Here is a 27130-nt window from a genome sequence, read left to right as displayed (position 1 = left end):
AATTACACACCTTTCGAGGTAAGTAGGTGTTACGAGTCTCACTGTCCCATTGACTCTCTCAGAGGCGGAGGGCCTTGTCCAAGGTCACCCAGCAAGCCAGCACAGGAGATGGGGTGCGCCCTTGAAGTCAGACTCCAGAGTCTGCCCCGAACCATCACGCTGGGCCAGCAGAGAGGGGGGAGGGCACTTCCGGCCGGGGAGGCCGGGGCGCGGGGCGCGTGCTCCAGGCCGTGGCTACCTTGCTGCGGGACAGAGCTGGCCCTGGAGGGTCGGCACGCGCTGCACTGCACCCCGGGAGGGGCCCCGACGCGGAGCACACCCTGGGGAGAAGGTGGACACCTGTGCTTGCCCAGCGTCCTGCGCCCGGGCGTCACGCCTCTGGGGGTCCGCGTGGCACCCGGCGGAGTCCTGCGCCCAGGCGGTTGGCGAGGGTGCGGGCAGGTGGCCCCGCGCGGGGACACGCGCCATCTCAGCGGTCGGCCGGAGGCGGCGAGCCCTGAGGGGTGAGTGTCCGGCCCTCTGTCCGCCGCAGGTCCGCGGCTGCGCCCCAGCCGGACGCCCGCACCCCGCACCCCGCACCCCGCACCCCGCCCCGGGCGAGGAGCCGGCCGTGCGCGCAGGCGCCCCACGGGGCTCACTGGCCACGGCCTGGAGGCGACGTCCGCGTCCAGCCGCGCCGTCGCCATCGGGGTGACCGCCTGTCGCCGGGACTGCGTGGCCCGTCCGCACACAGGCTCATTCGCTCAGCCCGGAGGCGGGGTGGGGGGCGCAGACCCGGCTCCCGCAGAGCCGCGTTGGGGGGTGGGCGGGCCGCTCCCAGCCTCCCGCATCACGAGGGCGCCCATCCCGCTAGTGGGGTCCCCCCATCACCCCCAAAGGGGCCTCTCCTCATGCCGTCGCGTTGTCGTTCAGCATTTTGTGGACAAGATGGGGGGGCCAGGGGGGCACAACCATTCAGCCCCTACCCGAGGCCCAGCGCGGGCCGCTGGACTTCGCTGAGCCTCACCTGTAGGGAAGGGGTGACGACCGCAATGCGGGGTGGACGGGGAAGGGCCGCGGGGTGGGGGGGAGGGCTGCACTCGCCCTGGGGCTCCCGGGATGGGGAGCGCCCCGGGCTTTGTGGGGGTTTCCTGAGGCTGCGTCTGCGCTGGCTGGTGGGTGGCCCCTGGAAGCGCGGGGCGCGGGCTGGGGTCCCCGGCTCCTGCCCTCCCGCGGGGAAGGGGATGGGGTCACCGTCTTCTGGTCTTCTGGGGTGATGACTTTTCAAAGGACAACTCCCAGGCCCTTGAGAGAGACGTTTTCCGGTTGTGAAGCAGGAAGGGCTTTAAGAAAGGGCTACCTCTATTTCAAAAAGACAGAAAAAGAATTTATAACGGGAAGTTTTGTAAAGAAAGTACTGGAAGGGAGGTCGGGACCTGGAGCCAGGAGGAGCCTCTGTCAAGGTCAGTCAGGCTGGGAGGACTGTTGTGGCCATGATAGTTACCCCAGGGTATGCAGTATGGACAGATCTAAAAGACAGGCATATTTTAGTAGTAGTAAGAAAGATGCGATGTTTCATTCAGAGCGTTCAGTGCTTTTGAAGAAAAGGAGACGAGGTAGCCCAGAGACTACAAATCTCGTTCTAATAATTTAGGACCGACGGGAATAGAATTGCTTAACTTTCAGTGACCCCATGTCCTTGTTCCGTTGAGCCCACATGTCGGTAGGTTGCCCTAAAACCTTTCCGACCCAAATCAGGCAGAATCGCCCACTGAGCCTCTGGGCCAGACGAAGCCACGGGTTCCGCTCGGCCTGGCCCCGGAGTTTGCACAGCGGCGTCTCACCCGAGGGTCGTCCCTCGTTGGTCGTCTTCTGAGGAGGGGTGTTGGTGGGAAGAGTCTATGTTGCCACCTTGCTGTCATTCCCCTATGGATTTTTTTTTCATTCTTATTAAATGTCCAAGTTTATCTCTTATTTTTAAAAGTTTGGGTCGTTACCTTTTTATGACGCGCTTGCCGCGTGCTTTATATATTCCGGCTACGAGTCCGTCGTTAGACACGTGTATTGGAAATATGTTCTCCCCCTCTGTGGCTTTCCTCTTTGATGTCGCGATGATGGTTTTTGATGAGCGGAAGTCTTAGATTTTGATGAAGCTGGTGCTTTTATTAATTTCATTGCTATGTTTAAGTCTTGGACCCTTTCTTCCTCCATCCTTTGAAATTCTAATCTAATGCTTGTTTGCGAAATTTCTAAATCTCTTATATATATGTGTATATATATATTATATATATATATATACATTATATATATATATATTGCCTTGAAAGTGGTAAACATGGTTATTTTAAACATCGTTCCCGATCCTTTTGCTCCAGATATGAGGAGTATCATAAAAACTACTTGTAGGAATAGTTGACCCCAGGATGATGATGATTTTCTTCAGAGAGGATTTATTTTTTATGCCAGGGACCCATAGGCACTTGCAGTCTGGAATCACCTTTATCTAGCATCAAGGATGGAAACGATTTGAATTGGGGCCACAGTCCCTGTGAGGGGCAGTCTCCCGAAGGAACACCTCCCCTTCCTAGCCCTGAGTTTCGGCTCTCTTCCTAGCAGCCCCAAGATGTTAAGTCCCGTGTTCAAGATGACACAGTTAACGACCTGGACCAGCTGACCTTGGATCCCAGGTTATTGGTCACTTAACCTTGCCACCCACACCGTGAGGGAAGGGCTTTATTTGTTTCATTTCCCATTGCGTACCCACACCTAACATGGCACATAGTAGATATCCAGAAAATAGTCATTAAATATAAGAAAGAATCTGCTCCCCTTAGCAATATTGTTAATATAAGTAGCTATTTCCAGTCTCACCCATTATCGAGTGGCATTTTGGGCTTATAGTATAGTGTGATTTCATGGACTGTCTTGTATTTTTGCTGCTGATGATGATTGATTTATTTGGTATTGTTTCTGATTTGGTATTCTGATAAGAATTGGGAAAGCTGCTGGCGAAATTTCCCTGGAAACTTGTGCCAATAACTTAATGATCTTTGTTTTGTGCTTGAAGTTTTGTACATCTTAGAAGCTCAGTGGATTCGGAATAAATTTTAAAATGTGAGGATAAACAAGTTTTCGAATATTTCAAGTGCTTATTGTTTCTTGTCATCCTTTAAGCTTGATAGAAAATTAAGTAACTCAAATTTAAGTAATTTACTTGTCTAAAATTTGGATTTCGTGAGGTGGTCTTAATTTCTTTTTTAAAAAATCTTTGCTTCCTCCATAGAGTTGAAGAATGGATTTGTTGGAGTTGAACAAATTTATGGTTCTTCTGTGGAAGAATTTCATTTTAAAGGTGAGTTTATGGGATTGTTGCAACATCTAAGAGACCACAGTGGGAAAATTCTGGAAGCATGATGCATGATGGCTGCATTTCAATTTGTACTATTGTGTTTTTCTCAGTTCTAGAGCTAGGGGTATCTCTTCACAGAGCGAAATAATAGCAGAATGACTCCTATGAAGGAGAAAAAAAAAAATCAGTCCAGGAAACTCCTGCTAGCATGCATTGAACCTGTCCTTTCTGACCAGCTATGAAATATCTGTTAATATAAAATAATTAGTCATTTGCAAAGTTAATGCGCTCTTGGGATAGTTAACAATCTTTCATTTTTTTATTTTTTCGTCTCCTAGCGACGGCAGTTCTTTACTATGGTTGCGGAAATCATCCTAACTTTACTGTTTGCCGGCACGCTTCTGTTAACACGCACGTTTACTGTTATAAGGAAGAATGGACCTTATAATTACTCTCGCCAGCCCGTCGATGAGTTGCCTGCATTCCTCGGAAGGGTCCCTTATCCTGGTCTGTGGGAACTGGCTTTCGTGCCTTCCAAAAGTGTCGTGGTGAGGACCATCATCGAAGCTGTGAAGAGGGATTTACACTACAATTTTAAAGGTTAGAAATGTGGGTTTTCTGAAAAAAACATATTATTGTTTTAGTGAAGGCACTTACAACCTTTTAACTGGGTATATGCAATCTTCTAAGTCAAACATTGCAGGATATTCTCATAACCAGATAGACTTTGTTGAACTTGAGAGTTAAATTTGCATAAAATAATTTCCAGAGCGAACAGTATTTTAAAATTAGGGGACCCATTTCTATGGTTCTGGGCGATTGTCCAGTTCTGGGGTTCCGTCTTCCTTGGTTCTGATTGTGCTGCTCCGACGTGGGTGGGTATAACTCTGAAGGCACGGAAAGGCACAGCATCAACACAAGCCTCGCTCTGGATGCAGACTCGGCACTCAGTCGTTTCAAACACTGTTTATGTAAAAACGCTGCCCAGCGCGTGTCTGAATGCTTTACAGAAGACTCAGGCTGTGTAGAATTATTATACAAGTTCCCTGTTCTTCGCTTACCCCTCACTCTCAGCCCGGTTTCTCTCCTCTTTCTCCCAGAGACAAGCATCAGAATTTTGGTGAGCAACCCTCCGGCCCCTTCTCTTTACACACATGTATTTATTCGGTGGTATATTTTTTTTTCAGTCTTTCTCGTCTCAGAGCATTTGAGAGTCCTTGAAAGTCGATCGCATCTCAAAACATTTATTAAAAAAAAAAAAACTGAAGCAGAAGAATGTAAAATCGCAATAATTTTAAAAGTACGCAGCACAAATATTTTAATACATTGAGTTTCTTACAGGCTACTTTGGGTCATCCAAATTTTTTTATAATTTCCTCTCTGATTTCTTGGATGCATGGGACTTTTAGAACTGTATTACTTAACTTCCAAACACCTGGGGATTTGTCGTTATCATTCTGTTGTTGATTTCTATTTTAATTTCCTTGAATCAGGGTGTATACTCTAATTTTAGTTGGTTGAAATTTGGAGCGTTTTTTCATGGCTAGGTATATTTTGATAAATGTTCCATGTACCTTTATAAAGACCATATTCTGTAGGTTTTGCTTGTAGTATTCTATAAATGTTGTCTAGGCCAAGTTGTCAAGTTGGTTAATCATTGTGCTTTTCCAATCTTCTGTGTGCTTATATTTTTTATCTGTTTATCCTGTTAGTTGTTGAGAGAGGTATTAAATTTGCAGCTAAGTGTCGATAGTATTCAAAAGGTTATAACTAGGAAAATAATAATAATTAAATTTTTCTTTTTGATAATGTGTTATGAAATTAATAGGTCATGTGACCTTTCTGTCGAACTGTTTTAGAAAATGTTCCTCAGTTCTCTGTTTTAAATAGATTGGGGGTCTATAATGTTGATTTTTAAAAATTTATTAATCAGATTAATCATGGTTATTATAGAGTCCCTACCAGAAAGTTCTGATATCTGGATTACCTGTGTATATTTTTTTCTCTTAAGTCATTGAGTTTTGTTTTGTAGCATACTTTGTATATTTTAATTAACTGGCAGACACCATGGATGGAAAGTATTGGGGGCTCCTGACGGCACTTCTTTATCTGAAGAAGGCTAAATTTTTCTTCCTGATGGTTTTTAGAGTACCAGATCAGTTCGACCCCATCGAAAGCTGGTTTTAAGCTTCAGGAAGGACAGTTCTAATTTCGGTTTCCTCTTAACTCCTGAGGTGCCCTGAGTCCTAGGGCACGGTCATTACTCCCAGGGCGTGCGCCTTCTAGGGCGTCACCTGGAAGCCGGAGTAGTTTTGCAGGCCCCTCTGCCTTCGTGGGGCTTGAGCTCCATGCTCTGTGCCCCCGGCGTTGTCCGAGTGCTGGCATTTTATCCTGGCCCCGGCTGGATTCTTGGAGTCCGGTCCTGTGCATGCTCAGCTTCGGGGCTGGCCGCCGGCTTCAGGGGAATTGACGGGCTGCATCTTCACCCCGCTGCTTGGCGGTTCTCTTCTCTCTAGAGTTTTGCCCCTCTAGTCCCCGACATTTCGGCAGCCCGGACTCTTAGCCTCTTTCAAGTCAGCGACCTTTCGCGATGCTTCCAGCGGCAATAGCGGGGCGAATATGGCATTTACCTTGTGCATTTCCGTTTGCCAAAGGCTCGCGCCTCCATCTGTCCTGCCCATCTTTGTTGCTTTCGAGCAGTTTTGATAGATTTTGTCCAGCTCTTACGCAGTGCGAAAGTTTTCCGTCTCATCCATCCTAGCTGGAACCGAAAGTCCTCGTATGAGAATTTTTCAAAATTCTCTGCTGGTTCCTTCCAAGGTTTTTATATTCAGAGAATAAAGTCTTTAAGATTTTGATTCCTCAGAATTTATGAATGTTCTTTGGCGTGTCTTAAAACACGATGAACTTTTATAAAACTTCCTTACGTGCTATGTAGGGATGTATTCTCTGGGTGGTCATAGACTAGACCCCAGTTAGGTATTTATGGGATTTTTCTTGGCCTCACGTGCTCCCCGGGCCTCGGCCACCATGGTCTTCACCTGACCCTGTAGCAACAACAGCCCCGGGATGGGCGTCATCATTCCCATGGCGACGGGAGCCACAGCAGTGCCAGTGGCCAAGCATGACCTCTCCTGACACGTTGACGTTTTGATTTCCCCAGTGGCTCCTGAGAGGGGCCAGGGTAAAAAAAAAAAAAAATCCATAATTCAGAGGAATTAACACTTCACGGGGTAAAAATATGACAGCGAAAGACAGACAGGAAGGAGATAACGGACCCCCTGCTCCTCTTCCCACAAACAGGCCGTCTCGGGGTGCGGGTTCCCACGAATGGCCTCCGAGAGGCGCCGCGCCGCGCCCCGTTTCTGGTCGTGCTGGCTGGCGCTTCACGACACGCCGCCTCGTTCTGCTCACCCTTCCCCGCCCCGCCGTCCTGGTCCGGGACGAGGGCCGGGCACGCGGGGCGCCTGGGGTCCACTGGACCCCCGCACAACTGAAAAAGTGCGCACCTTCTTAACGCCCGCGCCCCAAGCGCCTCACCTGCCGCAACCGAGCCGCCTCCCTCCCCCTCCTCGCTCTGAGACCCCAGGATTCCTCACGGGTTAGTAAGGCGCCGACATGTAAATTTCCCTCCGGGAGAAGTGACCTCGGCAAGACAGTAGAACAGGAGGTCCCTCGCCCCGCAGTAACGATCCAGCAGCCGGCCATGGGCAAAAGCAGCTTTGTGAGAACTTTGGAATCCGTACAGGGGCTCACCGAACCCTGGCAAAGCAAGCGACCGAGGAGGGCCGTTGCGGAAAGGGCAGGCCCTTCCGACGGCAGGCTCACTCCCGTGATCCCAGCCACACACCGGCACGGCCGCATGCCCCTGTGGACTCAGTCATAGCCCCGTTTGGCCTCGGCCCTGCCATCGGCACCATTGGCCAAGGACCCGGGGGGAGTCACACCCCCCTAAGCCTTAGGTCGTAGGCCCGCTGACCTTGGTCCTGGCTGTGGACCCTTTAGAGACGAGCGACGCGGCTCTGGGCCCTCTCGGCTGCGGACGGGCAGTAACCCTGCCCACCCAGGACACAGGCTTGCTGACCTCAGCCTGACTGCGGATCTCGAAGGGGCGCTGGAACCGGGCTCCAGCCCTTCTGAGCCGGGAGCCAGGATCTGCCAGACACTTCGCCTTCGTGCGGTCAGCTCACACACTGGGCCTTTCTCTCTCTCCGCAGTCCAAGGCTTCCCGTCAGAAAGAGACTTTGAAGATTACGTGAAGCAAGGGAATAACTCTCAAAGAGTGATGGTCGCCTTTGTCTTCGACCACGAGTTCAAAAATAGCTACGATCCCCTGCCGCTTCAGGTAAGAACGTTTCATGCGGCGGCCTCGTCATCGTGATTCTAGTTTCCAGAGGTTCCGTTCTGTAGATGGGGGAGACTGTAACTTACCCAGGGTCACGCCGCAGGGACGTAAATCCAAATCTAATTAATTTCAGTGCCTGTGCATGTATTTAATGCACGATGGGGAAAGAATTGAATCCACCACCTACCAGGCCTTCCGTTTGTGAATCAGGATAGTAGGGAATGTTGACAACCAAGCATGTCTGTCACCTTTGCCACTGTATCTGACGTGGCCGCCGTCTCTGGCTCCACCCGTGATGGCGAACGGAACACGTCTCTGGGTCGACAGACCTGACGGAATAAAGCAGATGCTCCTCCACTAGCGCGGAGCTCGGCCAGGAAACTGGCCTCTGTCTTTGGCATGGACCTCATCATTTCTTTTCTAAATCTAAAATCGAGAAAATAGTGCTAAGGCTCAGCCGGGCTTAATCAGAAAGAATCGGGACGTCTGCGAATAACCGAGGGAGATTCCGGTCCCGGCCCCCCCAAGAAGGAGAGACAGAGACACCGCCTCGGACTCGGCGTCTCTGGCGCTGAGGAAGGCGAGCCGACGCGGGCCCGGAGATGCGCGCGCAGCCGGGATCCCGCGTTTGCGTGGCGGGTGGCCGGAGGCGGAGTGGGGCGGGAGGGAAAGCCGCAGGGTCGTGGGGCGCGGCCCGTCGCTCCCCGACTCAGGTGGACTGGCCGAGCACTAAGTGATGCTGGCGTGGGCTCAGCGGCGTCCGTAGAGCCTGGTCACGGCGTTTTTGGTGCGGCTTCAAACTTCTCTCCTGCCCGGTAGAGTCTCCTTTACCCCTCGACGTGCCTTATTACTCTCACTTAACTGCCTGCTCTGCAGTAGCTCTTCCCACCATGCCTTCTCCTTCCCTCCTTCAGACACCCAGACATTTTCTATACGTATCTCTATCACCGAATCTATCGTAATGTAAATATATGCTTTTTATTTCTCTCAACTGGAATTCGAGCTCCTTGAGTAAGGGGAGCTATGTCTGATTCCCTGAACATGTAATAAGTACCTAAAACTTTTGTCTTGGTAACTGAATGGATGAATATTTACCTTGATTTATGGCATCGGCCTGTCCCTCCGGATCTTACCGGCCCGTCTCGCTTTTGGCCACCGTTGGACTATGGCCGTTGGGACACCAATTGGGGCCATCGTGATCTGCGTTGAAGTTTCCCTAGTTCTCCTGAATCAGTGTTATCTTTCATTGCATGATAAAGTATGTGACACTCCACATTTACACTTCAATACATCCCTCTTCTGCCATCAGGGTAAGATTCTTTCTCATGTTATTGTCACTTTTAGGACAGGAGATTTTTCCCTCCCAGAACTCTGATCTGACATAAAGGGAAGGGAAACGAACAACACCTTTTGGCATATTTCATTTCCGGACACTCGCCGGCCATCAACGTAGGGAAAAACACATCCACGACCCATAGTGCAGCCTGACGACAGGTTCGCTCCGATTTCAGAATCCACTTCGGTGCTTGTCAGTCTGCCTCAAAATCACTTATTTGCCACCGTACCCCAACTTCCTTTAGTCTCTCTTTCTTGCTTAATATTTTTGTTTGTTTGTTTATAGATACCATTTCTTACTGTTTCTTGTTTTGTTTCTTGTAGGCAAAATATTATCTGCGTTTTAGGAGTGTTCAGAGGAACAAGTACATAGATTTCGATCGGCCCAGAAGCTGGCAAACAGGTGATCTCTTTCCAACTCCTCCTTCTGTGGGACCCAGAAACGAGCAAGATGCAGATGGGGGGAGTCCCGGTGAGCACCTTTCCTGTACTTATTTTGACAATCCTACTTTTATAGGAAGAGTCCTCACATATTTATACTTCTATTTCTTCAGCCTTGTGATGCAAATTATTTTTAACTTAATATGCTGGTGATTTTTTTTTTATTTAAAAATTCTCAGTGTCTAAAAACTCGTGTGAAAAATCCTATACATCGGAACAACATATTTTATCCTTTCCTGATCGTTATCACTCTACATCCTTATTTGTGCATGTAGATTTACTTAGGGAATTTTGATTTTAATCACGTCTGGCGTACATTTCCAGGTACTGACACAGACTAAATAATTAAAACTGTGTGGTATTCCATTGGTCTGATAAACGGTTTTTAATACAGCTATGGTAATTTAAAATTTCCTACACAAACTACCATTCAAAAGTCTTTAATGTGGAGCTTTGCTTTTACCAACAATAATGCAAATTTACCCTGAGGAAATTATTCAATAAGAGAAACAAGCTATAACCAATTTAGGATAATTCTTAAAAGTTTGAAATAACCTAAATCTTAAATGTGGTAAATGAATAGTACAAGTATAAAATATAACTTGACAGATAATTATGCGATCTTTCGAAACAGAATTGCATTTTGAGATTAGAGCTATATAAACGTTATTTTTCGTCATAACATTTAAAGGGGAATCGTGTGTTTTCCAATTTGTATTATGAACTAAGCCTGGAGTTTCACTTCATAAGGGTCAGGCTGGCGGACCCCTTAGAGAGCTGGGTCCCGCCAAGACCTGCTGGGGATGTGAGGGCACTCGAGCTGGTGTGGCCCCTCTGGGGAGCCATCGGTCGGCGGTGGCTGCCCTCGTCTGATCCGGCTGCTGTAACAAAATACCACAGACTGGCTCGTTTGCAAGTAACGGAAATTTATTTCTCATAGTTCCGAAGGCTGGGAAGTCCAAGATCAAGGTGCTAGTCTGGCGATAGTCCAGAGCCTATGCGGTGCCTTCCCCTGGTGGAGGAGGCTGGGGTCTCCCTGCAGCTGCTGTTATAAGGCACTAAGCCCATCTATGAGGCCTCCGCCCTCGTGGCTTAAGCACCTCGCAAATGCCCCCCACTCACGCCATCGCCTGTAAGAATTCCTGAGGGACACAAACATGCATCCCACAGCAGTGGGCAAATCGAGAGTGTGTTCCTGAGTATAAACACTACTAAATTCTTTTATGGAGTCATAAGAATGTCCCTGACGGCATTGTCTGTGGTGGCAGGAAGTAGGAAGCCGTCAGGGCGGCTGATTCTTAAGACTGGACTAGGCGTATGCACAGCAGCATCTCAAAAAAACGTAGAACTCGGTAACGAAAGTTTATAGCTCGATTTCATTTACGTAAGAGATATGCAAACGAAATGCTAGTGTAAATATTAAAAGAACACATACAAACGTGAGGATACTCGTCGAACACGTTAGGAATGTGGTCAGTGGGAAGGAGAGGGGCGAAGGGGAAAGGAATATAAAGGAATAAATAAATAAAATGGATCAAGGGGCACGGACCAATGAGGGGGTCACGAACTGAGGGGTGTGAGTAACTCAGCCTTCTGCACTTGAAGCTAAAAATGCTTTGTGTGTATGTAGATTCACTTAGGGAAGTGTGTGTGCGCACGCGTGTGTACACAAACACTTTATGTGCGTGACATAAAAAAGAAAAAATGCGTGTTAGTAGACTAATTGACTAAAGCTCCTGAGCCGATTTCTTACTGTTAATTATCTACCCGTCTCCTTGAAGTCTCATCCTTAATATAACCTTAATTTACACAATAACCCTAAAAAGATCATGATTATTTAAATAATACTTACTTTTACCCTAACTTCTTTGTTTTCTCCAATAGCAATAGCTGAAAGTTTCGAATGCTTACTGTGATTCCAAAGTACTACGAGACAGGCTTGACCATGTCGATTTTGCAGTGAGGTTGCTGGGTGTCAGAGAGATCACGCACACTGTGCTAAGGGCCAGATGACTCATAAGCACCGGGCTTGGGAATGAAACAAACACAGTTTGTGCCCCGGACGTCCCTTAGCATGCTGTCAGGGGCAGTGCCAAACACATCTCATATGTGATCCTCTGTGCATCACCGGAAACATCCCTTTTGGTCTCCCATCATAAGGGATTTGCGAGAAATAAATAAATACTCTTCATTTAAGGTTTTATCAATATTCTCTAGTAAAGAATACTGGGGCAGAGTCTAGGCTTCCCCCGGTAGCTGCATGGGGGACCTGTATTTACAAGTCGACCTGTCATGATGAAACCAAATATTATTTTAAGGTAGTGCTCCTCATTGATTGAATGCCTCAAAAACATTAGGCTGAAAATTCTTCCTAAATTGATTTATAGAGTGAGTAGACTGACAGTCAATATCCAAGCAGGATATTTTTTGAAGAAATTGGCAAGCTTATTCTAAAATTTATATGGAGATGCAAAGGATCTGGATTATTAAAATAATCTTGAAAAGGAATGGCAATGTTAGAGGACGTTCGAGAGTCACCATAAAGCTACAGTAATTAAGACATTGTCATTGAGGAACAAGATTGAGCCAATAGAGCAGTGGAAAGAATGAGATGTTTAGAAATAGACTCAAACACATGGTCACCTGAGGTGCCAGTATAATTCACTGGGAAAAGAAACTCTTGAACAAATTGTGTTGAATAACTTGGTTATCCATATGGAAAGAATGACTTTGATCACTAACTCGTACCTACACAAAATTAATTAATTCGAGATGATCATTAACCTAAATGTAAAAACCAAAATCATAAAGTTTCTACAACTAAATTTATGAGAATGTCTTCATGACTTTGGGAGTTAGGTAGTAATTTACTAAGATACAAGAAGTGTTCACTATAAAAAAAAGTGATAAATTGAACTTTATTAAAATTAAATGCTGTTGCTATGAAAGACAAAAAATTAAAAGGCAAGATTCAGAAGGGAGAAAATATACGTGATTCACATTTGAAATGTATAAAGGGCTCATATAGATTAATAGAAATAGCAGTTTTTAGATGTCATGGCAATGCTAAATTTCTACGAAAGTTTTTAAATGTTTACCCTTAATTTCTATAGTGAACTCGTCCACCAGGAAGAAAGTATCTGCGTACCGTCACAGATCCAAGGGCCACACTGAGTAGCATTGCCCGACATCAGTTCACGTAACTCAGTGCGAGCTGCATTTACATTTTCCAATGTGAAGGGCATGGAATCAAAGTCTGTCCTGACCCCGTGATTAATTCATCTCTCATTTGGTTGACTGAAATTGCAGAAAGTAGCTTTATAATTACACTCAGTGTTTCACTTCTTAACTTAGGGTACTTCTCCGAAGGGTTCCTGGTCATGCAGCATGCCTTGGATAAGGCCATCATGAGGTACCACGACCTCACTGCAGCACAAGCACTTCTGGGAGACGTCAACGTTTTCGTCCAGAGATTTCCGTACCCGGAATATTACCACGATTACTTCTTTAACTTTCTCGGGATTCTCATCCCTTTAGTAATCCTATTTATCTTCTCTATGAATCACTTCACCCTCGTTCAGTCTCTTGTGTGGGAGAAGGAAAACCGATTGAAGGTAACCCCGCTTTCCTTTGGGGGTAGATGGAGCCCCGTAGAAGGTGTGGGGCCTGCAGGGGAGGTGTTTGTGGGGGGGCCGGGGCACTTCTGCCCACTCGGCATGGCTGGGTGTTCAAGCATCGGTAGCAACCAAGAAGAAAACACTTGTATCTCCCAGCAATTTTTTAAAAAAATTTGTTCGTATCGGAATTCTCGGTTTGGTTTTTAGTTTTATTTCTGGAAGACAACTTCACACGAATATTGCAGATAGAATTTAAATGCCAAATGCCGTGAAGCCTCTCTGGGATAATGTGAAATATAGAGAAAGAATCAATTGAACATGTAGAATTGTATCTAGATGGATTTAGGTAAAATTCAGTTTCAAGGTTCTGAGACTGTTTTACCAGTTTCTGATCTCTGAAAATTTTTTTCCCCTAAATGACCTTTTGTATCCCATCTAGAACTGTGTCTTGGTGGAGAGCAATAAAACCTACATACCTTTCCTTCTAGCAAAAGCGAAAGGCATATTTTGAAATTTCCTTTGAGATTATGTTTTCTCTGATCATAATGCTTTTCTGTCTCCTGATTGGTGAATACACAGTTAACTTACTCGCCTCGGCTTTTATAGCCGCCCTCTCCCTGTTGACATCGCTATTTAATTCTCAATTCTAAACCAACGCTTTTTCTTTGGGGTCCCCCAGAATATGATACACAGCCACATAGCTTAAAGTAGCCTTTCTTTCTCATTTAAAACATTTTCATTTTAGTATAACATGCATACGCACAGAAAAGTACTCAGATCACAACCGTACTTACCTTAATCTGTATGCAGTAGCAAAAATACCACCAACTCAGTAGCTTATAAACAACAGAAATTTATTTCCCACAGTCGGGAAGTCCAAGATCCGGGGGCCGGCAGGTTTGGTGTGTGGCGAGCCCCCGCTTTGTGGTGCCTTGTTGGCACCTTCTCACTGTGTCCCCACATGGTGGAAGGCACAAGAGAAGAATTCTCAGGCCTCTTTTATCGGGGTACCAATCCCACCCATGAGGTCTCCGCCTTCATCACCTAATTAATAACCACCTGCCTCATGAAGGCCCATCTCGGAGTGCTATCACGCCAGAGGTGAGGTTTCCAACATACGAATTTTGAGGCAACACAAATATTCAAACCACAGTAGTGTGGTTGAACAGATTTATCACAAAGTGTGCCCATTCTACCATGTCCCTGTTAAGAAATAAAACAGAAGGCTGCTTGTGTACCCCCCAAGACATCTTCTTAACAGTATACAGTAACCTAATTTCTCATCTCGAGTTGATTTTTTCAGTTCTTGAACTTGATGGACGTGGCTGTATTCTGTTGTCTGTGTGATTCATTCTGCTGAATATATAGCCGTAGTTCATTTTCATTCATTGAGTTCCGTGAGTTATGAGATTCCGTGGTCGGACCCTCACCATTTATCCATTTCCCTTTAATGTTTGCCGTTTGGCTAGTATTAGTAATGCTTCCGTGAACATTTTATACAGGTATTTTTTGCCGAATATTAGGTTATGTATATTTAACTTCAGCAGATAATGCCAAAGTTTGCCAGTAATTCTACTAATTTACATTCCCGTTAGCAATGTTTGAAAATTCTGTTTGCTCTATATCTTCACTATTGTTTGGTATTGTCAGTCTTTTCTAATTTTATCAAGTCTGGTGAGAGTGTTGGCCTCAAAAACGTACCGATCTTTCAATTTTCGTTGTTTTTATTGTACGGATCTTTCACCTCCTTGGTTAATTCCTGAGTGTTTTATTATTTTTGATGCTAATGTAAATGGAATTGTTTCCCTAATTTCCATTTCAGATTGCTCAGTGGTTGCGCATAGAGATTCAAATGATTTTTGCATCCTCTTACTTTGATGAATAATTTAGCAATTCTGACATTTTTGGTGTGTGGAGTCTTTACAGTTTGCTGCTGCCTAAGATTGTACCATCTGCAAACAGAGATACTTTTACTTCTTCCTTTCCAATTTCGATGGCTTTTTTTTTTTTTCTTTCCCAATTTCTCTGGTTAGAATTTCCAATACTGTGTTGAATAGAGGCATTGAAAGCTAGCATCCTTACCTTTTTCGTGTTCTTGGGTGAAAGAGTGTGACGTTAGCTGTAGTTTTTTATGTATGGCCTTTGTTGTGTTAAGGAGGTTTTCATCTCTTCCTACTTTGTTGAGCGTCTTATCAGTTTTTGAATTTCTGCATCAGTCAAGATGATCATGTTTTTGTTTTTTTTTCCCCCACTCATTCTCTGTGGTGTATTACGTTGATTAGAGGGGAGTCTACACATGCGTGGGAGTAGCGGGGCTACGGGAGATCTCTGAAACTCCCCCTCGATCCGAAAATTAACTGAGATAACACTCGTGAATGTGTTTTGTATAATCACATAGATTTACATCCTCGGTGTGTGTTGAACCTCCCGCAGGAGTACCAGCTCATGATAGGACTCAGTAACTGGATGCTCTGGGCTGCCTACTTCTTCACGTTCTTCACGCTGTATTTGATTATCATCTTTTTGATGTGCCTGGTTTTCTTCTTCAAGGCAAGTGTCTGTCTGACGGCAGCGTGCTGCGGCTACACTTTAAGGGGGAAACAGACGTGGCGCGAGCCCCGCGGATTCAGGTTGCCAGCAGGTGAACACGTGCGTGCCTGCCTGTTCCCTCGGCAGTCTGGACTTTGAACCGAGATGCGCGGACCCTGCAGTTAGTGAATTATTTACTCGCCATCTCGCTGATCACAGGACCAGTAAAATGTTTCCCGACGTTTCGTTTCTCCTCTGTTGTTTTGCCCCGACGCCACTTTTTTCTGAGTGTGACTAACTGGCTTCCTGATTGTTTCGCTAGATAGAACCTTCGCCAGTCATCCAACACAGCGATCCATCTCTAGTCTTTGTCTTTCTGATGTGTTTTGCCATCGCCACGATATTCTTCAGCTTTATGGTTAGCACCTTCTTCAATAAAGGTGAGTCTAAAACTCCTCCCGAGAAATAGTCTCAGTGCCTAAATGAGGACTATGTCTGAACTTTCAGTTGCCATGTCATCGATAGCCTCTGTTTACTGGAAAGACGAATATCAGATACACGTGGAATTATTTGAAAGGGAAGGAAGAGAGCATTAAAATTAATACAGCGTAGTAGACAGGTGAATAAAGGATCAACACCAAAGGAAGGTCACGTTTACGTGCCCTTTCTCACCTTTAGCTGCTACCTAATGTGTGGCATCTGCTTAATCGTCTACCAGGAAGGGTTGAGATTGAGATGACTTCTGTGTATTCTTTTGGAGGGACCAAAGTCTGCCAGGATCCGATGATGATACTGTCATATGCAAAGAGGAGGGAAACAACCAATTGCTTGACTGAAAGAAAGGGTCCTTGCGCCTAATAGATACTTATTGTGTGATCCCTGTGTATTTGAAATATAGCGCCTGCCCCTGTAGAGCTGACATTGATCTTGAGGACATGACTCTCATATGCACGAAAAATGGTTTGACAGGACATGCAGAAAGCAATAAAAATTAATGGAGCATAGCGTACACATGGAAGAAAGATTAACGTACTCCGTCTTAAGACTGAAGCTGAGATAAACTTGAGAATGCTTGCTATAGAGGTTAGTTTTTAAGCATTATTGAAAGATCGGAAGACTGGTCTAGGAAGTCGAGTGAAATGAAAGCATTCATTCATTCATTCATTCATTCATTCATATCTTTGTGCTGGCACAGTATCTAACATATAAAGCAAATAAATATTGTTTCCTTGTCATTTGAGGGCTAGGATGCCAAATAGCAAGCATGACCAAATAGCTCTATTTCCTTTTTCTTTTTCTCAGTACATTTTCACAGGTATTATTAGTCGATCGGCCCTCACAAGACATAAGATCATAGGTAAACCTACAAACAGCCAAAATAAAACAAAATAAAAAGGTGCTAAAGGTAAGTAGAATGTGATACGCCAAGGAGAAAAATAAGTAGAAAACAAATACCAGTGTTTCATATTTTTGGCAATATGGCAGAGTAGATATTCTGAACACTCTCTGTGTGTCTGCTGGTACGTAAGTGCAAGACTTTCACTCTGATGGGTGCTCAAAATGGAATGGCCGGGCCCTGGGGTTTGTGAGTGCCCAGCCTGACCATGTGCAAGGCACATGCCGTCCCACTGGAAGAAGGTGAACACTCTTGTCGATCTACATCTTTACCAAAATTTAGTATCGTCACGCTTTCATTTGTGCCTCGTTAGAGATATGGAATGTCATCTTATGGCAATTCAAATATGCATTTACCCAATTACTAATGAAGCTGGGTATGGGTTATTAATATGAGTCACGCGTTTCTTTTTCTATCAAATCTGTTAATTGCGTTATTTAATAATTATCGATTAACAGGAGTTCTTTATGTTTCCCTGGTACCTAACTTCCGTTAGTTGTACATGTGTTGCAAAGCTACTCCCTGTTTGGAGCTTTTAGCTCTTTTCATGGTATCTTTTAATAGTTACTAATTTTAATGTTATAAAATTTGCCTTCATAGCTTGTGATATGAAATATTTCAACAAAAAGTCATTTTCTAGTACAAGGCCATAGGCTGTATTCTTACGTTCTACATGGGGATTGATTTTTCCCATGTATAGAATCATAGAGTAAATTTGTTTTCTTCCTAAGCGCATAAGGCAGTTGTCCCAGCAACATTTCATGGACGGGTCACTTTTCTCTTGCTTCTCTTCAGTCCCTGCTCCGTTATAAGTCAAGGTCCCGTTCGCGTGTGTATTTCTTTGGGGGCTATCCTTCCACCGATCTGTGTCTTTATGTTAGGAGCATACTCATAGCATTTTAGTGATTATAGCCTCATAATGAATCTCACCTCGTAGGGCAAGACCTAATTTGTTCTTTTTTCTTGAAGTGTGTCTTTGACCATTACTGTCCCTTTGTGTCTCAGGATGCACTTTACTTATTTATTTAATCGTTTTTAATGTTTTCAATTACAGTCGACACACAGCATCGCGTTAGTTTTGGGTGCAAAGCGCCGCGATTATACATTTGCGTAACTCACAAAGCGATCACTCGGATCGATCTAGTCCCCATGTGACACCACACACAGTTATTACAGTACCGTGGACTGTACTCTGTGCTCTACTTTCCATCCCTGTGACAGTTTTGTAACCACCAGCTCATACTTTTTGATCCCTTCCCCTTTTCACCCTACCCCCGAACCCCCTCCCCTCTGGCAACCATTTTCAGTACCTGCCTAAAGGAAACCAGGTGTCGATTAAGAAGTGCTCCTGCCCCGCCGTCCCCTGAGCCCCCGGCAACCCCTAATCTGCTCTCGTTTTTATGAGTTTGCCTATCTGGATAGTTCATAGAAATGGAACCGATCGATGGCCTTCTGTGTCCGTCTGCTTTGACTTAGCGGAATGTTTCCAAGATTCAACCACATGGTGGCCTGCGCCAGTCCGCGACTTTTTGTCATAGGGAGTAACATGCCACTGAATGGCCGTACCCCGCTTCGCTCATCTGGTCACCCACTGACGGGCACGTAGACTGTGCCCCCCTTTGGCTATTGTGAGCAGTGCTCCTGTGAACATTCATGTGCAGAGTTTCGTTTGTGCCTGTGCTTATAGTGATTTCGAGCGTAAACCTGGAGCGGAATGGTTCGGTCGTGTGGTAATGTGTGCTTCACCTTTTTGAGGAACCGCCCCACCGGGTTTCACAGCTGCCACATTTTACATTCCCCCCGACAATGAGTGGGGTGACGATCTCTCCTCACCCTCGCGGCCCCTGCACGTTTCATTTGTCATTAGAGCCATCCAAACGGGCGATCCCTCAATTGTGATTTTCCTTTGCATTTCTCTAATGACCAGTCATGTTGAGCATCTTTTCGCGTGCTTGTTAGCAATTCGTATATCTTCTGTAGAGCACTGTCTGTTCAAGTCTTTGACCATTTTTAGTTGAATTTTTTGTGTTTTTGCACTGTTACAAGAGTTATTTGTATATTCTGGGTACTAAACCTTTACCAAGTATGTAGTTTCCAAATGCCCTTTCGGTCTCTTACGAGTATGCTTAACAGAAGTTTTTAATTTTGATCAACTCCAATGTATCTGTTTGTTTTTTTGTTTTTTTCTTGTGTCACGTGTACTTTTGGTGGCATAGTTAAGAACCAATTTGCCGAACCTAGGGCCATGAAGATTTACTCAGACGTTTTCTTCTAAGAGTATCGTGGTTTTAGCTGGTAGATTTAAGACTTCGATTCGCCTTTAGTGTTCATCTGTGGTGTGAAATCAGGGTTCCAATTCATACTTTCACATTTCCGCACCCAGTTGTCTCAGCACCATTTGCTGAAGAGACTGTTCTTTCCCGTACTGAGTGGTCTTGGCACCAACATCAGGAATCACTTTAAAGCGTACACGTAGGACGTCCGACGCAAGTCTTTTATTTCCGGACTCTCAAATCTATTTCATTGGCTTAGATGTCTATCTTTACGTTAGAAACACACTCTTTTAATTACCACAGCTTTGTAGTAAGTTTTGAAAGTGGGAAGTGTGAGCCTTCCAATTTTGTTCTTTGTTTGGCTGCATGGGGTCCTATTGAGTTTGAGCACTGACTCTTCTATTTCTGCAAAAAAAGGCCATTGAGATTTTGATAAGAGATGGCAGTGAATCTGTATGTCACTACAGGGAGCTTTGCCATCTTACTATTAAGTCTTCTAATTCTTCGAAGAATTTTTGTGGTTTTCAGTGTATACTACTTGCACTTCCTTGGTTTAATAATATTCATATTTCTCTTTGTGCTCTTACAAAGGGAATTCCTTTTTAATTTTGTTTTTAGATTGTTTATTGCTACCGTATAAATATTCGGTTGATTTTTGTGTATTGATCTTGTACTCTGCAACAATGCTGCATTTGTTTATTAGTTATAATAGATTTTTTTGTAGGTTCTTTAGGGACTTTCTACATATAAGATCATGTCATCTGAGAATAGAAAAAATAGAAATACGTTTACTTTTTCCTATCCAATTTAGATGCCTTTTATTTCTTTTTCTTGCCTAGTTGCTCTGGCTAGAACTTTCAGTGCAGAGTTAAATAGAAATGGTGAGAACAGGTACCGTTGTCTTGTTTCTGGTCTTAGGGAGGAAAGTTTTAGTCTTCAACCATTAAGTATGATATTAGCTGTGAATTTTTCATAATGCCCTTTATCATGTTGAAGGAGTTTGTTAATTTCATTGATTTTTTTTTTCAAAGAACAAACTTTTGTTTTTCTTGATTCTCTCATTGTTTTCCTATTTTCTCTCTCTATATTTTTATATCTAATCATTACTATTTCCTTCCTTCTGCAAGCTTTCGGCTTAGCTTTCTCCTCTTTTTCCTGTTCTCATGGTGCAAAGTCAGGTTATGATTTGAGATTTTTCTTCGTTTTTAATGTAGGTCTTTACAGCTGTAAGTTTCACGCAGCACTGCCTTCACCGTATCCCACAAGTTTTGAAATATTGTGGTTTCGTTTCATCGATCTTTAAGAGCTTTCTAATTTTCCTTGTAATTTTTTCTTTGGCCCATCGGCTGTTTAAGAGCATTTTTGGTTAATTTCCACACAATAGCGATTTTATTTTAGCTGATTTTTTTTGCTTCATTTCGTTGCGGTCAGAAAATAGACTTTGTAAGACTGAGATCTTTTTAAATGTATTGAGACTCGTTTTGTGGCCTAGCTTGGAGTCTCTTCGAGACCGTTCCACGTCCCCCGAAGAAGAACGCGTCTTCTGCTCGTCGTGGACGGAGCGCTTTGCATCTGTCCGTCAGGCAACGTTAGCGCGCAGACCTCCACTCCAGTCCTCTGTGTTCCGCTTCTCCGTTTACTTGCTGATCTTCCGTCCAGTTGTTCTCTCTGTTACCGATGGCGAGGTAGCGAAACCTTCGGCCGTTATTGTAGAGCCTTCTATCGGTTTCCAGTCCCCGGATTTTGGGGGTTCTGTCGTTAAACGAATCTATGTGTCTAATTGTTATATATTTTTGACGGATTCGCACTTCCATCTCTATTGCCTTTGTCGTCTCCAGTTTGTCTCTCCTCATTCCCTTTAAAAACAGCACACGCTAATTAATTAGCGCATAAAACCTAAGCGTTGTCGTTGGCGAACGAGGTGTGTGGAGCGAGATGCGAGGCAAAGAGGGGAAGCAAGAATCGCTCCCAACGCCGGGAAAATGTGTTTTATTTCGTAATATCCAGTTTTTATCTGGAGGCTGCTTTTTAAGATGAAGTTATTTGGTCTTGTAACAAGAATGTTTTTGACTGTTTTGTCAGAGTTATGTTTTTTGGTACCACTTCATACTCTAAACCATATCCGGCCCTTTAAGACCAACTCTGTGTCTCCCTGTTTACGGAGGTACCCTCCAGCATCATGACGTAGGCTGAATACCAGTGTCTGGAAAAGCAGTCCAGGTATTTTCTGATTATGCCAACAGTAGTATTTACAATATTTTATGTCGAGCGATAATAAATATGTAAATTCCCATTAAAATCTGTACTAGGCATAGTTACTACATGTAGAATGATAAATTCAAGAAATAAATGGTTTCTTAAATATTTAATTGCCACCTGTTATTCATTCGAAAATACCTTTCACTGCTCAGTAAATGCCAGGCATTCTACAACGTCCTGAGGATGCCACGGTGAACGAAACGGGCAAATGTTTTCTCAACGTGCTCCTTTTAGGACACTCCGCTGCTGAAAGACGTTCATTCGCATTTCGGGCTGTCGCGGCTCGCGTAAGCAGACCTCACAGTTTCCTTCTTCTTCGCAGCAAGTTTTGCCGTGTCTGTCGGAGGCTTCATTTATTTTGCCACCTACTTCCCAGCTGCCAGTGTCTCCTCGAATTTCGCACAGATGACACTCATCCAGAAGCTGGCATCCTTTCTCAGCTCGAATATTGTAATGGCGCTGGGAACTAAAGCCCTAGTTGAGGCAGAAATAGACAGTGAGTATTGAGCTTGTAAATGTTGCCCCGTCCTCATCGGACATTTGCCGTTTTAATGTTATTCATGTTGCTGAACTGTCCTTCAAAAGAACCGCACTGCTTTCTCCCAGTACCGAAGGTCCACGGGGGCTTCTTCCGTCCGTTTTCCATCAGCGCAATATCTACGTAGAAATCCCTCTAGTCTCCTGTGGTTAACATCCATTTCGACATCTCGATGATTACATTTTTCCATAATTATATTTAACACGAGATGGAGAGTGAGGAGGAGCCACTGCCCAAACCCATAGGTCTGCTTGTTTTTCTTAAAGCTTTTTAGTGTGTGTGTGTGTGTGTGTGTGTGTGTGTGTGTGTATTTATTTATTCGTTTGTCTCACTCATTCCCAGTTATCTGTCTGCGGCATAGTAGGAGACGTATTACATGATTACTTGCGCAGATGTCCTAAATTCTAACAGCATAAGAAAGTAGCTGAATATGAGAGGAATCTCTAAAGAAAATATTGACGTATTTTTCTTCACTCTTTAATTACGATGCTGATGAATAGCTGTTTCATTTGGCACCTAAATTAAGTATCTGTTGTTCTGTCTTAGAAATTGGAGTTAAGTGGAGTAACATCTTCTCACCAAGCACAATGGAGAACTTCGTCTTCGCTTATACCCTGGGAACGTTTCTGTTGGATGCCGTCTTGTATGGTCTTGTGGCCTGGTACATAGAAGCAGTCTTCCCAGGAGAATACGGTGTGGCCAAGCCATGGAACTTCTTTTTGCTGGTGAGTTGTGATGCTTCTGTTGTTGAGCGAGGCCACAGTCCCTATGGACCTGTTTCGTAATTTATATAAAAGCCATCATTCGTTAATTTTGCACTGTCTGTAATTGAATCTATAAGTCAGGCGAAGGAATCATTCTAATTGCTCTAGGCATATGAATTCACTAGCCCTTCCCTAATACACTATAAAGCCTCCACTATAAACAAATATAAATAATCTGTAGGTAATGGCCTACAACCCCAAACTTTACGAATTCTGAGTAACCCAGCACTTTTGCGGGCGAATGTTTCATAAGGGATCGAACTCCGGGATAGAGGAATTAGCACAGGATGGGTCTTAGATGCTAACGAGAAGAGGTTTTGTTATGTTTCATATCTGCACACTCGCCACCTGATTTCTTCCTCTGGTGAGCCCAGGTTTCTTAGCAAAATGGGCAGCACGTACACCTCGCCCTCCCTTCTCAGCCTTTCCCCTTATTTTCGTTGGCTCGTGTGTTGCTAAGAGAGGAAGAGATGACAGAGAGTGATATAATACATTCTGCTATGACCTCATTTTGGAGTGGCTCACCCTTGGACAGTTATGATTCCGATAGATGAGCCTGCTTTCATGCCTTGGGGATTCCCATGATAGCCAATTGCATCCCAAGAAATTTTCTGCCCCTCTCCATACAAAGGGTGACAGGCTGAAGTATTTTCGTATTTTCGCTTTGCTTTTCAGTGCTTTTTGTGGTGATTACATTTTTATGCCCTTCTTAGCGCTCGTTCTGGTTTGGGGAAAACCCGAAAAAGAAAAGCGAAGCCAGGCAAGTCTATGAGACAGCCAACAGCAGGTATTTTGAAACTGAGCCGACTCACCTGGTGGCAGGTATCCAGCTCCAACATCTGAGCAAGGTATTGTCTTATGGGTCCCTCTCTTGGCGGGACTGATATTTAGTTGACGGTTCATCGTAAATGTTTGCTTCTGGGGATACCAAGAAAGAGATCGCATGCTAATAACAGGCTCTGGCCATCCTGTTTACTTCCTGTGAGGAAGACGTAAACGGAATCTACACAGCATATAGAAACCTTCCTCTCTTCTCTATAATAAAGCCAGTTTTTCTATAAACCATAATGGCGGTCTTCTACGAATACCCTCATGTAGAAAGGCGGAGTCTAGTGGAGCCTGAATATTTTGAGTATGTGACCATTAATTTCTGTTCACAAATGTCTTGCATTTGTTTGCAATCTCTTCTGTCAGGATGCTCATCGGGGGAGGACTCGGAGCTCTGTTTGTCTGGACCAATTGCAGGCAGGTAGCACGCAGGTGTCCAGTATATTTTACCAGCACCCAATTGATTTGAGTGCCTAACCCCACAGCTTCTAGAACCCCAAATCCCTCCATGCAAATTCAGCTGATTTGGGGGGGCGTTTATACACTTGGGGTCGTTTCTGCCTCCGGTGTACCAACCACGTGCTGTCCCTGTTTTGGTTCTATCAGCCGAAAATGCAAACTCAGTCCTTCACCCGGGGTCCTCAGGAAATCCATTCACATAAAACCTTTTTGGTGAATATTAGTAAACTAAACTATAGATTAGGGCTGGGCGGGGTGGGCTCCAGGAGCGCGTGCACGAGGGCCATTTCCTCAGCTCCGTTCCTTCTCGTTTCCCTGTTTCTCTCTCTCTCTCTGCCTCTCCCACCGGAATTCCCCTCAGAGCCGCTCCGACGTACATTCTTCCTATACCCTCCTCAGACTTTCATATCCAGGCCCTCGAGACTGCCCAGAAGAACCAGGGACCTCCTCGTACCATTCATTCATTCATTCATTCATTCATTCATTCACTCTTGGCACTGGGGATGTACCGATGAGAAAGCCACACTTTCAAGGAGCTGACGTTCTAGTGTGAATGAAAGTGGGTTAGCAGTGAAACACGTCAACAGTCAAGACAGCGTCAGTGCGCAGGAAATGCCGTTAGGCTAGTAGATGGGGTGACGACCTAGTCGTGAAGAGGTAGGCTGGGGAGCGGGGACCATTCTGGAGGTCATTCATCAAAGCCCCTCGGAAAATATGGCCATCACAGAACGTGGGCCGCCCTCCCCAGCGGTCACCTCAGCTGAACAGGGGCCCCTCACACACAGCCAGGGCCGTTGCACCCCCGGGGCTGACTTTGCTGGTGCCGCACGGCTGCCCCCTGCCCACCCCCACACAGGCGCTGATCTCGAGAGCGCCCCTGTGGGCTCATTTCCTCTTCTGCAGCCTTCTGGCTGCCAACCCCTGCCTCGGAGGGCACGCCCCAGGACACCTGATCGGTGATCATCCATCCCCCAATGACTGGAGAGAGGCTCACAGGCGTGAACGGAGTCCTTCCTCCAGCAGCCAGCACCAACTTGCCGGCTTTGAAAGTGGACCCTCTCGTCTCCATTGAGTTTTCAGATGACCATAGTAGCCCTTGCCAGCATCTTGAATGAACAATCATCACAGACCCTGAGACAAAGCTGCCCACCTGAGCCCTTCTGAAGCCAGAAACTAGCAGAAAAAAAAAAATGTTTATTGTCGTTTTAAGCCAGTTAGTTTTGGGTTATTTACTCCTCGGTTATAGATAACTTAAGTCGATTTGGTGCCTGGGAGTAGGGTCCCGCCTTAACAAAAAACAAATCCTGCTGGACGGTTTGGGGATTGGGAAGTTGGGGGCGGGGGGAGCTGGAAGAACCTCGAAGGGCGCGTTGGCGAAAGCCTCAGTGGCCCAGAACAGACCCTTAGCGGAAGCCAAATAGTCTTGGAGGTGGCTGCCACCGAAGACTGAAATGTAAGTGAAACCTGCAACGGTCGGAAGTCTGTCAACGCCATCACGTGCTGTAATGTGGACAATAGAAAATTCGCCCAACTGGTGGCGCTAAAGGTGTTCTTAGGCATATGTTGGCGGAAGAGCTACCAGCTTCTAAGTAACACGTACCCCGTGTGAGAGAGGAGAGAGATGCCCGGGACTGTTGACCATAGAGGAGGCGGCTGTCCTTTTGAGAGTCGCTGGCCTCTCTGGATGGCAGACGATGCTGAAATTAAGCCGCGTCTTGCAGTCAAAGAGAAAATCCAGGTCGCCGTCAAAAAAAAAAAAAAAAAAAAAAAAAAAAAAGGCCTAATGTTGAAGCCAAAATAGTGACCAGAACCCTTTGTTTTAAGACCTTGGAAGGATCTGACGTGGTGCCTCAGAGAGCTGTTCGGTCAGATGATGTCGGGAGCCTCAGCGGAAGCCAAAGGTCGAGAAGGGTTGTTTCGAATGTATCTGTGAGCATGGCCTTGGTGGCTAGAGTGAGCCCAATGTTTTAAGTAAAATAGCACTAGAAGAAACACCATGAGCTTCTACCCAAAAGGACAGAGATAGTAAAAAACTGAAAAGAGGACTTTGGATGATGGCCAAAATCTACAAGTAGAGAGCAGGCCAAAATCTCCACTGCAGACGCGGGCCGCCTTTCACGGCAAAGGAAGGATGCTTCAGAAGGCAGAGCCAAGCGCCACAGAGATCGAGTCTCTGGTCTTGAATCCTAAGCAGGGGACTGTCAAATGCCAACTAGCGGACATCACAATTTCGGTTTTTCCCTGCTTGCTGCCCGTTTTCCATTCATCGCAGCGGGAGTGTACGTAGGCGTTAACCTGCGTCTTATCCCGTCGTCTGAGGCCGGGCTTGTCAGGAAGGGTGGAGAATGGGTTTGGATTTCACGTCCCTGTGGTTCGTAGATCTTCGTATCTAGAGCAGTGGACTCTAGGAAGCGTTACCCAGAAACTGGAACAGGCTTCTCATCCACAGCTGGACCCGAATCAGGCGACAGGATCCTGGACTTTGAGCTGCCGCTATAAGGATGCTGACCTTTGTAGCGCTGGGGGCAGAGAAGACGTTTTCGTGAGAGGGATATGAATCACTGGAGGCACTTGTTGGCAGCCTTCCTGGTGGCCTCCAGGGACCCCCACTTCCCGGCACGCACATCCTTGGGCAAGTCCCCTCTTGTATTGAATATGGCTGACCTGCGTGACCTGTATAATACTGTGAAAGCCACGAATGGGACATCCATGACGTGCAAGTCATTGTAGCTTTTGCTTTCATCTCGAATCCCTCGCTCGGAAGATAGCCACCGTGTCACTCCGGCTGCCCTGTGGAGTAGCTCTTGTGGCCAAGACCTGAGGCCTCCGAAAACAACTTGACAGCGCCCGCTTGGACGTGGAGTCCCCGGTCTCAGTCAAGGCTTCAGGGGACCGTAGCCCAAGTTGTCATCTTGACCGACCGCGGCATCAGAGAGACCCTGAGCCAGTCCCGGCCGTCCCACCTGCGGCATGACTGTGCTTGGCCGGTGGGCCCAGAGGACGGCTATCGAAGCGGCG

The 27130-nt window shown here is 45.6% G+C and overlaps 1 protein-coding gene across 1 annotated transcript in view; it reads left to right on the top strand.

Moving 5' to 3' along the window:
* LOC107516059 (ATP-binding cassette sub-family A member 3) overlaps positions 1 to 27130 on the top strand; it is a 95309-nt gene that overhangs the window by 11981 nt on the left and 56198 nt on the right. Inside the window, exons 2-11 of the mRNA XM_036225868.1 lie at positions 3263 to 3331; positions 3667 to 3928; positions 7546 to 7673; positions 9333 to 9480; positions 12804 to 13063; positions 15500 to 15616; positions 15918 to 16035; positions 21846 to 22019; positions 22608 to 22786; positions 23539 to 23673. Of these exons, the coding sequence (XP_036081761.1) occupies positions 3272 to 3331; positions 3667 to 3928; positions 7546 to 7673; positions 9333 to 9480; positions 12804 to 13063; positions 15500 to 15616; positions 15918 to 16035; positions 21846 to 22019; positions 22608 to 22786; positions 23539 to 23673 (1581 nt within the window). The 5' untranslated portion in view covers positions 3263 to 3271. The remainder of the gene's footprint in view (positions 1 to 3262; positions 3332 to 3666; positions 3929 to 7545; positions 7674 to 9332; positions 9481 to 12803; positions 13064 to 15499; positions 15617 to 15917; positions 16036 to 21845; positions 22020 to 22607; positions 22787 to 23538; positions 23674 to 27130) is intronic.

The sequence above is a fragment of the Rousettus aegyptiacus genome, unplaced genomic scaffold (genome assembly GCF_014176215.1).
Source record: "Rousettus aegyptiacus isolate mRouAeg1 unplaced genomic scaffold, mRouAeg1.p scaffold_m13_p_8, whole genome shotgun sequence".
In the NCBI taxonomy this organism is placed as follows: Eukaryota; Metazoa; Chordata; class Mammalia; order Chiroptera; family Pteropodidae; genus Rousettus; species Rousettus aegyptiacus.
The sequence above is the reverse complement of the archived record's forward strand: the minus strand, read 5'-3'. Positions and strand labels throughout refer to the sequence as shown.